Genomic DNA, 12,855 nt, shown 5'->3' with positions numbered 1-12,855 from the left:
AAAATCAAACTTTAAATTTTATTAAAGGTAATCTATAATCCCGACTTTGGGACAGGGGGCTCTAATCAGTAGTAGAAGGGTGAGGTTACTGGTGAGAGTGTTCTATATCTCAGTTCCTACTACCTAGGAGCACGTGAAGGTGGCCAAATGTTGGAAATGATCGAAGGTTGGAGAGTTGACTTGGAAGTCCGGCTTATTTCATCGACTTTTTTTAAAGGCTTTGATTCTTTGTGTTGGTTCGAGAGCCAGCAACCGTAATTAGTGTTGCATGCCACTCAACTTTGCTGCATGCCCACTCAACTTCGTCTTCCTCAACCAACAATTTCTGTGCTTTCTGTTTTGCGCCTGGTTATGGCGCAAAAACTTCTTGCTTGGCTTGTGCTCTCCATCGTCGTTCACTTTCACGCAGCTTCCTCTTCCCCTTACTCTCACCTCGTCCCTCTCCTCCCTGGCCAACCCCCTGTCAGCTTTCGCCAGTTCGCAGGCTACATTACCGTCGATCATCTCGCCGGACGCCAGCTCTTCTATTACTTCGTCGAGGCGGCCTCCACCTCCACTCAGCTCACGGTCCCCCTCACTCTCTGGCTGAACGGAGGTAATTCGTTTTGCTTTTCGGATTCTCTCAATCATGTCTCCCGCAAATTACTTACTTTCTCTCTTTTTCGTCTGGTTACTACTTAGCTTGATGCATCCCTTTTGCACGGGGAAAATGCGTTACGTTGTAAATCCGAGCAAAAAGGTTTCCTTTTAAATCTTGAAGTACGCATTGTCGACGTAGCTGCGTAGCACCATGTTTGCAACTTCGTGCCGCCAGTTATACTAGGCGGAAGTTCAGACTTTCGGCCTGCATTACATGAGAGAAAATCTTCTGAACTGAGCGAGGAATCTGGATTCGCATTTCTAGCGACTGACGCCCTCAACTGTGAAAGGAAGATAAGGGAGATCCATGCATCTCCTGATAACCTTTGCGCAACCTTGCATGTTACTAGCACTGTCTAGCAGGCCTTCGATTGGTAAACAAATTTGACCGACACTCGATTATGTGACACCCATTGTCTTCGGCCTCAGGATATTTCTCTTGGCCCTTATAGTTTCGAAGAGAACCATATAGTGTGCGGTCATCTGACCTGTGATTGAGGTCAAAACGCTGCTGGGGCGAACGACATGAGAAGAGGGTCTGGCGATTCGCGAGACTCGTAAAATACACTGGAAGAAGTGGGGACTCAGGAGTCCGCGAGTCCAGCTAGATAGGGTACCTAGTTGCAGCTAATGGGTGGGTGGTGCTGCAGTGGGCAGTCTGGGCTACTGGCCTGGTAAACGGTCTCCAAAGAACGTGACGACAGTAAAAGCGCTTCCCGTCAGCATAGTGCGGGAGAGTGAATGTGGCCTGCGGACACGCATGGCAAGAGAGCCGTGCAGCTCGCTCAATCAGAACTGCGCGGACGGGCAGGTCTGTAAAGCACACTACGAACTAGCACCAATGAGCAACAAACCATAATGAACCAGGCCGAACAAGATGATTATATTTTTACTTTTCTTGCCACTGGCCGAGCAGGATGTAGAGGGAGGGCGTGACTAGGATGAATCATGAAAGCTTCACAGTAACAAATTCTATGAAAGATTTGTCGCTGGAAGCTGGGCACTGTCCTTCGTATGATAGGTTACTTGGGCGCAGGAACGTTCCGATGAGGAAAAGTTGCAGCAAAGATCCGGATGACAAGCATATATGAGCAAGATTGTGACTCCGAGTGAGCACCCGAAGGGCGGCACAGTGGCGGCGCAAAAATGGCCAAAATGGGCAGGCCGCAGGCCGCAGCAGCGGCCAGCCCGAAGGGCGAGGGGGTGTCTCGAGGCAAGCAGCAGCATCGAGAAGGAAGGGACAACGCTTGATCGGCTCCATTTGCGAGGCATAACTAAGCAAGTCACAAGACTCACAAGCATAATCGGAAGACAGAAAGCAAGCCACAACACAGAAAGACGTGATCACTATAAAATTCACTTTGGAAATTTGCACGCCTGAAGCTTCAAGCTTAGGCCGCTCGTCCCACTCTCTCCAAAATAGCGTTTGCTGCGACGTTAGTAGACACGACTCTTTCTTTCTTCCCAGCTTGAAGGCAGCTCGCACAGCAGGCTATCTGCTGGCAGCTATGGAGCTAGTGTAAGCAATAAACCAAACACGTAGCTATGCAGCAGCGCCACTAACAAAATGGCTATGGAGTTCGTGTCCCTCAGAGTTTGCAAAATAGCGAGGAATCTCGTTTGCTGCAACGTTAGACATAACTCTTCTTCCTGCTATGGAGTAAGTGTTAGCAATGAACCAAATGGGTGGGGAGGGTGAGTGAATATGCTAACAAAACGGTGTGGGAGATGGTGTTGTGCTGACTGGGTGGCTATGGAGGAGTTTACAAGCACCTACCAAAGTTGTTCTAGGGAAGAACAAACTAAAGGGACCAAACCATGAAAGAAGGTTGGGTGGAGATGGAGAGAAAATTTGACATCACTTCATTATTGTCGGTATGTGAAAGCTCTCAATTTCAAATGTAAGGGAAATTTTTTACATCTTTTTGTATAAAGTAGTATAGACTAAAGGGAGCAAACCATGAAAGATGTCAAGGTGGAGACCCTACAAAAAACTTGACTAGGAGTGCCTAAATTTGATAGCGATTTCATTATTAGTAGGTTTTTGGAAATTCTCTCAACTTCAAAAAATCAAAGCTTTTTCTCTTGGATTTTGGTAAATGAAAACTTATGTGATGGGACAAATGGAACAAGAAGACTTATTTTGAATTTTAGGCACTTAATTATGGGAGAGGAGATGTGGGGGGCATGGAGAGGATGGTGATAGGAACGTTGGGTGTAAGGAAAAAGAAGAACGCGAGCAAGCTTAAACAAAGAATAGAAAGAGTCTATAGTAGGTGGAAGGGCTCCAACCTTCTCATTTGATCGATATTCTTCATGGTCAATGAATTGTTTTTTTTCACACACAAGGAGAGGAGTGGACATCACCAAAGCAAGGTAAATGATTGTTGTTGTTGTGGTGGTGTAATTGTTGGTAGCGGTGGTGCTAGCAACATGAAAATGAGTTATTATTGTTGTCATGGTGTTGTTTGTAGGACCAGGTTGCTCTTCAATTGGAGGCGGAGCCTTCACTGAATTGGGTCCCTTCCATCCCAATAGCCATGGCGATGGCCTCCTCCTGAATCCCTTCTCTTGGAACCAAGGTATGCTCTCATCTTCTCATATTACCCTTCACTTGTCCATTTTTTTAACCATAGGCTCCTTTATACCCCTACACCCCGTATTAATTCCTCCATTAGTATTTCCTCCATTAGTTTTCTCCCTATGTTTTCCATTTACCTATTCTAAAGGCCTTAATCTCAACAAATCATTCCATATATATAATTTGATTGAAGAGAAAAGGCCATTATTTTTTAATGGAAGAATGTATTTGGTTTCTTAGAGAAATAGCCCAATTAAGGACCTATTTATTATCCCTTGCATTTTTCCCCAAATAAGTTCATCATGCCATTTAGTTCTTTGTATTATTATCAATTTTGCCAATTCCATGCCCCATGTTTTGCCGTTCTTTACCATGGATTGCCAAACAACTTTTGATTTGCCATTCTTTGTCCTAGAAGTGACCTTGCTCTCACCCCTCTTATGTACCCTCACCACCACTCAGTTTTGACCTCAAGAGAGCGCAACTTGCCCAATAGTGATGTGTCATTGTATTTTGATAGCCTTTGATAAATCACCCTCTTGTCGGGCCTCTAAAATCTCACTATCAAGGGGCACTCGTCCTGTGCCTACACAACATACTTGAAAGAGGGACATTGCTCTGGTAGGCAAGCCTGCCCTACCACTGGGATGTCGTGGCATCCTTTGAGTGAGATAAAATTGATAGATGCTAGGTTGTGTGTGTAGTAGCCAAAGAGTTGATAACTTATGGTGGTTGTCATTGCAAAGAGAGTGAGATTAGATTGATAGATGTGAGTTATAATCAAAGAGTGAGATAAGATTGATAGATGCTAGTTATAATCAAAGAGTTCATAACTTATGGCTAGTGCATACGACCTCAAAAGTTCTAGGTTGGAGGTGAGAAATAGCTCTGAGGCTAGCTCCAAATTCGAGGAGGTTGGAAACAGATTAATTTTGTTCATACGCATCTTCACAAGGTGAGCTTTACATCGAAATATCACGAGCTCCATGAGTCTGTGGTAGTTGTTTGCTCCTTTTCAGACCTACAGGTTGGAGTCGTCCTTCTTGGCTATTGAGGGCAGGTTTTCATCTATGCATTGGTGCCTCCAATCTATATCTTTAAAATTAAAGGTGCACCTCAAGGTGCTCAGATGCTAAGCTGGAGGGCAACCTATGCGTGGCCTTGCTGCACTCTAGAGCATATTCAAACATGCGTCCACGCGCTTTTTTCTCTCTTCGAGGTGTTTCTCTCACTTTGTCTTGCCAAACTGTGACTAGATTGATTGTACAAGAACTTGGAACTCAAGTATCCCCACCTTTTTTGAGCGTTCACCTCCCCTCCAATTAAATTCTCCCTTTCTTTTTGCCACTTGACTCCTTGTTGCTAGTCAATTGGCAATCGCACATGGGTGCGCTTTTTTGTGATTCGAGCATTGGGATCTATGCGCCCTTTAGATTTTGGCACGTGGCTAGAGGTAGAGTGCTCCAGGGCCGCTCCAAGCACTGCATATGCACTGGCCGCGAGTCCTATTCTTGTGCGTGTCCATATCTGGAGTGCCACCCCCACTAACCCTTATAGTTGTTGTTTTTGCTAGATCTTCGCACCTTCTCTTCTTATATCATCGTTGTTGCTGCAACTAGAAGGACATGAAATCATTGTTGTCCATAACTTAGGGCAAATGCACCCAAACAACAAAAGCAATGTGGGTGTGGTTGCCTTCTTTCTCTTCACATGACTGATTCAAGCATTGAATAGAGAATTCAATATGGGTCTGATTACTTGCAAGCTGAGGGTTCTCGATTGGCTTGCCCATCTAAGCCCGTACCTTTTTCAAAGCATTGAAAGAAATCCAAATTCAACTCAAGTGCGACATGCCCATTTCCCATTGGTTGATGAGTAAAATGCCTTGTGTTGCTTGAGGGTGGGTTCACACCATGCGCCTAGACATGGAGGAAGAAAATGGAGAGGAAGATGGCTGTCGGGAGAGGCGGTTCACACCACCCGGTGGTCATGATATAATTAAGGACTGCCACATTATTACATGAAAATATGATAGGCTAGGAATCTTGTAGGCCCAATTAGTAGAGGCTCAACCCTCAGCCAATGCATTTCCCGCCCATTTCTTTTCTATGGCCAAAGAGTTGGGCGACTCACTAAAGCCGGAAACTACTTCTTTTCCTCAAAGTCGGGGGCGTCTAAGCTATTGGTCCAAGTAGGACTAGGAATCTGTCCTCCACTTTTTCTCCGGGTCCGAGCAAGTGGAAGGTCCGGGCGAGTGGAACCCGGCATGAAATGGCGCCTCCAAAAATTGAGGTGCCAATGTGGAGGCTTCCCTTCATCTGTGCAAACATGTGCACTAAGCCTTATAGTTTGTGGTTTTCATCTCGTTTTTTTTGTGCAAACATGTACACTAAGCCTTATAGTTGTGTTTTGCTGCAGCTTCGCACCTTCTCTTCTTGGAGAGCCCTGCGGGAGTCGGATTTTCTTACTCTAACACTTCTCGCGATTACAGCTCCGACGATACCAAAGTTGGTCAGTCCTCCACATCCACCTCAAAATATCACCACTATACTTTTCGCATTTTCCTGCACAAACACTCATCTCACAGTTTAATTATATTCTCCCAGCTCTCGATAATCTAGCATTCCTCCTCGCCTGGCTCGCGGAATTCCCAGAGTTCCGGGCTTCGGAGCTTTACCTCACTGGAGAAAGCTATGCCGGTACGCTGCTGCACGATCAGAGAATTGTCACTCACCGACGGAGTGTACACAGTACACTGTAGATTATCAATTTATCGTCTATCGCTTAACTTGACTCACATTTCCATATCCGTCTCTGCATGTATGTAATTACTATGTACTTCTAGATTGTCACACAGATAAGAGACTAATGCTTTCACGAAGTTTCACCTGCCTTTCCACACCGTAGGCCACTATATTCCGCAGCTGGCGACCCTCATCCTCAAGTACAACGATAACGTTCGTACCTCCGGATTCAAGTTCAACCTGAAAGGGATTGCGGTACGTATAATCAGATTTGAAATCCCATATACCTGGGCCTCTTAACTTCTTGTGGATGTTTGAAGAAATCTCGGCCATCGAAACCGTTTTGGGATTTGCAACTATTGTGCTGTCCTGCGGAAAAAATATCGGACGTTCTGAACGAAAAATATCCCGTGATCTATTCTCTGAATGCACATTGCAGATAGGAAACCCTCTGATTAACTACGGCCTGGACACCGATGCCACTTTCTCCTTCCTCTGGTCTCACGGCATTATCTCTGATCAAACGTATCAAGGCATCAAGAGCTCGTGCGACTTCAGCAATGGCTATCCTAGCAAGGCTGTGGACAACAACGCAACACAACTGGGATGTTCCCGCTTTCTTCATCAATCCAACGAGGAGATGGGCAACATCAACACCTTCGACGTCACTTTAGATACCTGCAGGCCCGGAATTGTGAGACAGGAGCTGAGACTTCACCGCCTGGTGAGTGGGAGTCTGCTGATCTTGTTTATCCATTGTACGTGGCATATTCAGCATACAAGATGAGAGGGGAACTTGTATTCAATCATACGAGAACCTAACACGACAATCTGACGTTAAGTGTTCACTGAATCACTGTGATCAGATGTCATTTGGGGACGATGGCGTGGATGTTTGTATTAACGACGAGGTTGCAACCTACCTCAACCGGCCGGACGTTCAACGGGCCCTCCGAGCCAACACAACAGGCCTGCCGTACCCCTGGGAAGCATGCTCCGTGTAACTTCCCCCGCTCTGCGCTTTCATTAGCGTTTGACTTCTCTTCACCTTCATCAATATTACCCTCAAGTAGCTTGTGACATACCTTTAACAGCAAAGATATTTTGCGACTCACAGCAGGGGCGGCACGCCCATCTTTTGATGCACGCGCAGGATCGTCGACTATCTATTCGCGGACCAGCTTCAAGACATGCTACCACTTCTGAGCGATCTTCTGGAGCGGGGTCTGAGGATTTGGATATACAGGTTAGAAGAGCGGAGTTGTCTTGCGTAGAATCGTGTACAATAGCTAAAAAGATAAAAACGAAGAACCGCTGCATTTACAGAAAATCCGTCAGCACGGTCTGGCATTGATTGAACCTAAACAGAATCCAATATGGTGCACGCCATAGGAGTAATGTGTGCTTGTCCATTCGTTGTTATTCCTGTTATACATGGAGCTTTCTCTGATGCAGCGGCGATCAAGATTCTGTCGTACCGCTCACTGGCACGAGGACGCAGGTTGATTCGTTGGCTTCCCAGCTCAACCTTGCTACTAGTGTTCCATACAGTGCCTGGTATGCAGACGGGCAGGTAATGCTTTCGTAAATTCCTGACCTTTCTTGCCCCATAAGAATTTGATTGGCTGTGGAATATCTTCATGATATCAAGTACAAACGTCGCTTGTCAGTTGATTCTCGCTCTTTACGCGTATTTGATGAGCTTCTGATGTGTAATCTTCATGGTGTATGAGTTCTTGTGCAGTTCTTATAAGAATGAAACAAAGACGTGATTATCTTTCGCTCTTTACAATGTCAAATACAAACATCGTCGTTTTTTATGAGCTTCGGAGCTGTAATCTTCCAATTTCATCAGCTTTTAAGCTAACAATGAGCTCCCAAACGTTGATTTTAGGCTTGTATTAGTTGAGGTCTATTCTTTCTTGTCCAAAATGTATGACCTAGCAAGCAGACTGAGAATGCCCATCGGTGCCAACATCTGCAACAAGCTAGATATTTGTACCATCATTGGTTGTTTCTAGGCTCATGCGTTCGTTTAAATGCTTACCCTATTATTGATTTCTTGCAGGTCGGAGGTTGGACACATGCCTATGGAAACCTCACCTATGCAACCGTAAGAGGTGCTGCCCACATGGTCCCGTTTGCCCAGCCAGAAAGGGCATTAGTTCTTTTTAAGGCATTTGTATCCAGAACTTCTTTACCTACAAGCTAAGAAGTACTCAGTTCTGTTCACAAGCGGTTCGTGTCCTAGATCGTTTTTACTTCTTGTTATATACTCATAAGAAATAGCAACTTGTTTAAGAGTTATTGTATTATACCGCAGCAGCAACGAGGACGTCATTAGGTTTAAGATTAACTCGCTCATCTGTGCGATTGTTGATAAAAGACCTTTGATTCAATGTACAAATTTCCAGAAGGCTATTGTGTAAACTGAAATGTAAGACAAAAAACAGTTCATAAGAACGTCGTATCCTCACTTTAAACCTTGATAACCCAATTAAACATATTATACCCCTTTAGTAAGTGTGTGTAATTGGTCCTCTTTAAAAGAGTTTTTAAAGAAAACAAGAGAGCTTGGAGAACATTTGTTTTAGCAGCCTTTACATCATGTTAGAAGCACCACTATAGCACTTTTTGCTCATGTATGGAGACACAAACACCAACTAAAACAATAATATTGGATATTTAAAGAATAGGATTGATCCTCAAAAAGTAAAATAATTTGTAGTCCTTAAAGGGAAGGGAGGTCTTAATTTCTTTAAGGTGGGCTCAAAGCCCAAGGATGGAGGGGTTACAAGAGAGAGTTTAGGCCCTTCTTTATACATATCAATGTAAATAGATGAACATATTTAAGATTGAAGAGATACTTAGTATTTCACATGTGGATATTGAGAGGCATGAGAAGGCGACCGATCAAAAAGGGCTACCCAACAGGAGAAAGAAACACAATTCTATGTGTGAAGTGTCATAGGAAATGGTTAAATCTAAAGTCATAAAACTTGTCAAAGGTGGTGTTTACTTCTTCTTTACAAGAAGGCTCTCCTTCTTTGAAGAGCATAGGGAGTAAGTGGGGTTTACTTGTTCTTTACAAGAAAGCTCCTTTCCTTTGAAGAGCATAGGGAATAGATGCAATATGAGTATGAGGCACCTATTAATGCTTTCACTTAACAATTTTTGGGTAAGAAATGCGATATTCGTAGAAGACTTCCCCAGAATGCCAGTCAACTATATCTTTGGGATTGCAAGCTTCATATTCCCTTGGAATTCATTCTTCAGTATTGATGAGTTTCTTTTCCATCAACGCACCCAGTATGCACTTCATTCCTTAAGTTGCTAGGATGCTTGCATGGTGCACTAGATTCCTTGGCTAGGTTTTGGGCAAAGCTTTTCTAATCCCTTCGTCGGTCAACCTACCTTAGGATGCTAAGTGTTCTTGGACTCTTCAAGATCATGCTTATGAGAGACCAAATTATTTTGAAGCCAAATTGTTTGATGTGATGGTGCATGCACAGATGGTTCATTTTAATCCCTTCCCAAACATGTGCTTTGTGTATGAATAGAAAGATCATTCGGCTAAAGATAACTCCAACAATGAAAATGTCAATGTCTCTTCCATCAGTAATCAAGGTCTCTTTCATCAATGGTCAAGTAGAAGTCTAGCCATCCCATCAAAGTAGGTGAGGATGATGATAGGTATAAGAAGATATAGCTTGATAATGAAAATGGCAAGGTCCTTGCCATCAGTGATCAAGCAAAAGTTGAGACGTCCCATTTGGATGTGGCGGAGGCCCTCACTACATTTCAAAGATTGTTCTTAAAGAAGATTAGAAGAGATTTAATGGCATAACAACCAGGGAAAATTTGGAGGTTATCATAAATTTTTGTTGATGTTGGTGAATAGAAAGTGGTTGGGAGAAAAGGCCATCAGGCTTTCCAAGGGATGAGAGTGCAAGGGATTGAGTCCCAAAAGGTGCTAGATGTTAAGTTTAACACAATCGATGATAAGGATTCAACACATGGCATTGATAGGTTTCAAAACGTTTTGTAATCCAAGGAAGCATGACATGCTACTGGGAGTCTTGCCAAGAGGGATTCCATAGAGCTTGCAAAGGTCTCTCTCATATCAAAGTTTGTTTCAAAGATGTCTCTGAAAGAGAAGATGGATAATAGATATGATATATAAGATGTAGTTGAACTGCATAAGGCTAAGGATGATTCGAATTCTCGACTTGATTTACCTCCTCATGAGCTGGCTTCTTAGAATAAGGAGATCCCCAATGCAAGAGGCCCTTAGACGGCAAAGAGGCGTCTAAGGAGAAAGGTAATAAACAAGAAGTTAGAAAAGCTCTAAGGGCACATGATGCTAAGGTCCCTCGCGATGTGGTCTCTCCCAAGATATCAGCTAGGAAGGCCACCTTGATGGTTCAAAGAGAGAGGGCCTAGATAAAGAGAATAGATCCAACATATTTGCATGATCATTGATATTTATAGGTTGCTTTTGGATAAAAATGAAAAATAAGAGAAGTTGAAGCAGTAAGGAAGGTGTGAAGGGTGTTTGAGGATCAGGGGAGAGAGAGTGGAGTGCACAAGAGATGATTGGTTATATACTATGTTGTATTTAAAGAAACTAAAATATGTATATGTTCACCCCTTTAGGGTTGGGGTTGGGGTTTGTCCCATGTACCAAGAAGGCCACCTTGATACTATGAGGAGACAACCTAGAGGCCCTACGTAAAGAAAATAGATCTACTTTAGCTATGTGATGGTTATCCGATGGTGATAGGTTGATGTTATACTAGAATGAAAACTAGAGGTCAAAGTAATATGGAAGGTGGGAGTGTGTTTGACGATTCGGGGGAGCGGTTAGGGCTAGGGTTTTTCCCATGAACTCTATCTAAATGGTCCAATTTACAAAATTTTCAACACCGCCTTTTAAATTAAATTGGATAAGTAGAAGGTGCTTGCATAATACCCTTTTAGATTTTCTGGTGCATGTGATAAACAACTGGTGCATGTGATAAACAAGGCTGATTTTGTTTTAAAAAGAAAGGCTAAAAATATTAGAGTATATATGCATGTGTGAGTTGTATACCTTAACCACCACTTCGCTCTTAGACTCTTAAGTTGGAGTTGGTTCTAATGAAGAGCAAGCTAGATCATAACAAGTAGTTAAATTTTTCCACATAGGGTCGTAGGAACTTTTTATTATGTCAGAACATGAAAATGATCAATCTCAGCATTGAGAACTTTCTCTAGTGATAATGCGCTTCAATATGCTTTGTTTGGGCATGCAACATGGGGTCCTTTGTCAACTGAATACTACTCATGCTATTGGAATAAAGTGTGGTAGGATCACATAATGGAAATCTCAAGTCTTAAGAGTAACCTTTTGAACCATACAGCTTCACATGTAGCTTTAGTAGACTACTTGCATTCTACATTAGTAGAAGATAATGCTATTGTAGGCCATTTTTTGCTTTGCCATTGTGGACAGTGCGTGTTGTGAAACAAAGTGTGGAAGCATGGGATGACACTTCCTACAACCTCTCATGGAGAAGGCTTGGTACTTGTGCTAGAGGGGAGGATTTCTGAGCCGCCTTAGGTCCACCCAAAGTGTCACTATTTGCTGCTCTTGTTTTTCGACAGCTATATCTAATTGCTCAATCAATGTGGCCTATTGCTGGACTTATTGTTCAAGGACCTATTTCTCCTCCACGACCTGGGGATGTTGTTGTTGATCCATTATTGATTGTCGTTGCAATGCCTCGAAGTCAACCTGGAGGCTGTCCATGCCAGAATGTTCCATAGCAAGGGCCTCTTGTGTCTGCGGCAGCTCTAGTTCTAGCTTCTTGCCAATTTTGATGGCCTATAGCCTAGTTGCCTCAACCACCAAGCAATCAGCTTTCTCCTTCCAAAGGGCAGCCTAGAGCTTGCATGTGGTATGTACTGCCCCCAGGTACTAGCATCTGAAGGCATCTTGGTGCCGATGGAGAACATTTTGTGTAGTAGATGTGAGGCCGGTGATGGATTGCATGAATGCCATCTCTTTTGCATCCATATCCCTATCTTACCTTATGAGAGCTTGATATCCTTCCGTAGAGTGTATACGCTCGATGTACAATATTCCATTGCCTGTTGATACACTTTTGGAAGGAATGGGGGTTGGAGAGGTACCTATCCCGGAGTTGTTGTTGGTTGCTAAGCCTGTGGTGGGGGGTTTGGCTCTTGGGGATCTTGAGTTAAGTTGGTAATATCTTCCCCCTGGCCAATTCGCTTTTTTAGCCTCTATTCCTAACATTGACGATCATGTATCTCTACCACTTTTTTTTGCTCGTCTTCTGCCTAAAGCCTTTCAAGTTTTGCCTATTGCTTGACGAGATCTTGCTATTGTTTCTCTGCCACCTCTCTTTGCCACCGTTGGGCGCCCTCTTCTTCTTGGAGCTTGCAAGCTTCCTACTCTTCTTGGATTCTTTTGGCTCTACCACTTCTTCTTGGGCCTTCTAGGTTTGTTCCTTTTGTGGTGGAGGGGACTGAGAGTAGACCGGTGTCTTTATCTACATCACCATAACCTTTTGGAATGGGGTCATCAAAGAGGTGATGGATGATGGGCATCAAGAACATGGGATTTCCAATTTTCTCGCTATGGGTGCAAATGCCAAGTATTTCTTGATAGGAAAAATTTGCTCAGTTTGTAGTCTCGGGCTTGATCAGACGTGCGAGGATGTTGGGGAGTACCACACTGTGATGTTCAATTAATTGGATCTGGGCTACCAGTGCGATTGCCTGGGCTACCTTTGTCACTATCTAATTCTCATGCTTGCTCTCTAGAAGACTAACGGGCACCCCTCCTCGATGGATCTTTGAGTTAGAGGGGACCACTGCTGCCAACTG

At 43.7% G+C, this 12,855-nt stretch overlaps 1 protein-coding gene across 1 annotated transcript; it reads left to right on the top strand.

Annotated features, from left to right (window-relative positions):
- The first annotated feature begins 252 nt into the window (after window positions 1-252).
- On the top strand, window positions 253-8,238 carry LOC147891976 (serine carboxypeptidase-like 42). The gene is made up of 10 exons (XM_087387941.1): window positions 253-595; window positions 3,114-3,221; window positions 5,639-5,731; window positions 5,827-5,919; window positions 6,128-6,219; window positions 6,404-6,688; window positions 6,831-6,964; window positions 7,118-7,210; window positions 7,420-7,537; window positions 8,033-8,238. Exons 1-10 carry the CDS (start codon window positions 289-291, stop codon window positions 8,174-8,176), a joined length of 1,467 nt encoding a protein of 488 aa, XP_087244067.1. The 5' UTR covers window positions 253-288; the 3' UTR covers window positions 8,177-8,238.
- The last annotated feature ends 4,617 nt before the right edge of the window (window positions 8,239-12,855 follow it).

This window comes from Dipteris shenzhenensis, chromosome 17, assembly GCF_047967505.1.
Source record: "Dipteris shenzhenensis isolate YYH24624 ecotype China chromosome 17, Dip_SZ_1.0, whole genome shotgun sequence".
NCBI classification, from domain to species: domain Eukaryota; kingdom Viridiplantae; phylum Streptophyta; class Polypodiopsida; order Gleicheniales; family Dipteridaceae; genus Dipteris; species Dipteris shenzhenensis.
Note: the sequence above shows the minus strand (reverse complement) of the source record. Positions and strands in the feature narration are given on the sequence as shown.

Bases quoted from the DNA above. Each gene is read 5' to 3' on its own strand.
- LOC147891976 (XM_087387941.1), top strand. From the start codon at position 289: ATGCCCACTCAACTTCGTCTTCCTCAACCAACAATTTCTGTGCTTTCT. The intron at 596-3,113 runs GTAATTCGTTTT...TGTTGTTTGTAG, and splicing joins CACTCTCTGGCTGAACGGAG to GACCAGGTTGCTCTTCAATT. The intron at 6,689-6,830 runs GTGAGTGGGAGT...CACTGTGATCAG, and splicing joins AGCTGAGACTTCACCGCCTG to ATGTCATTTGGGGACGATGG.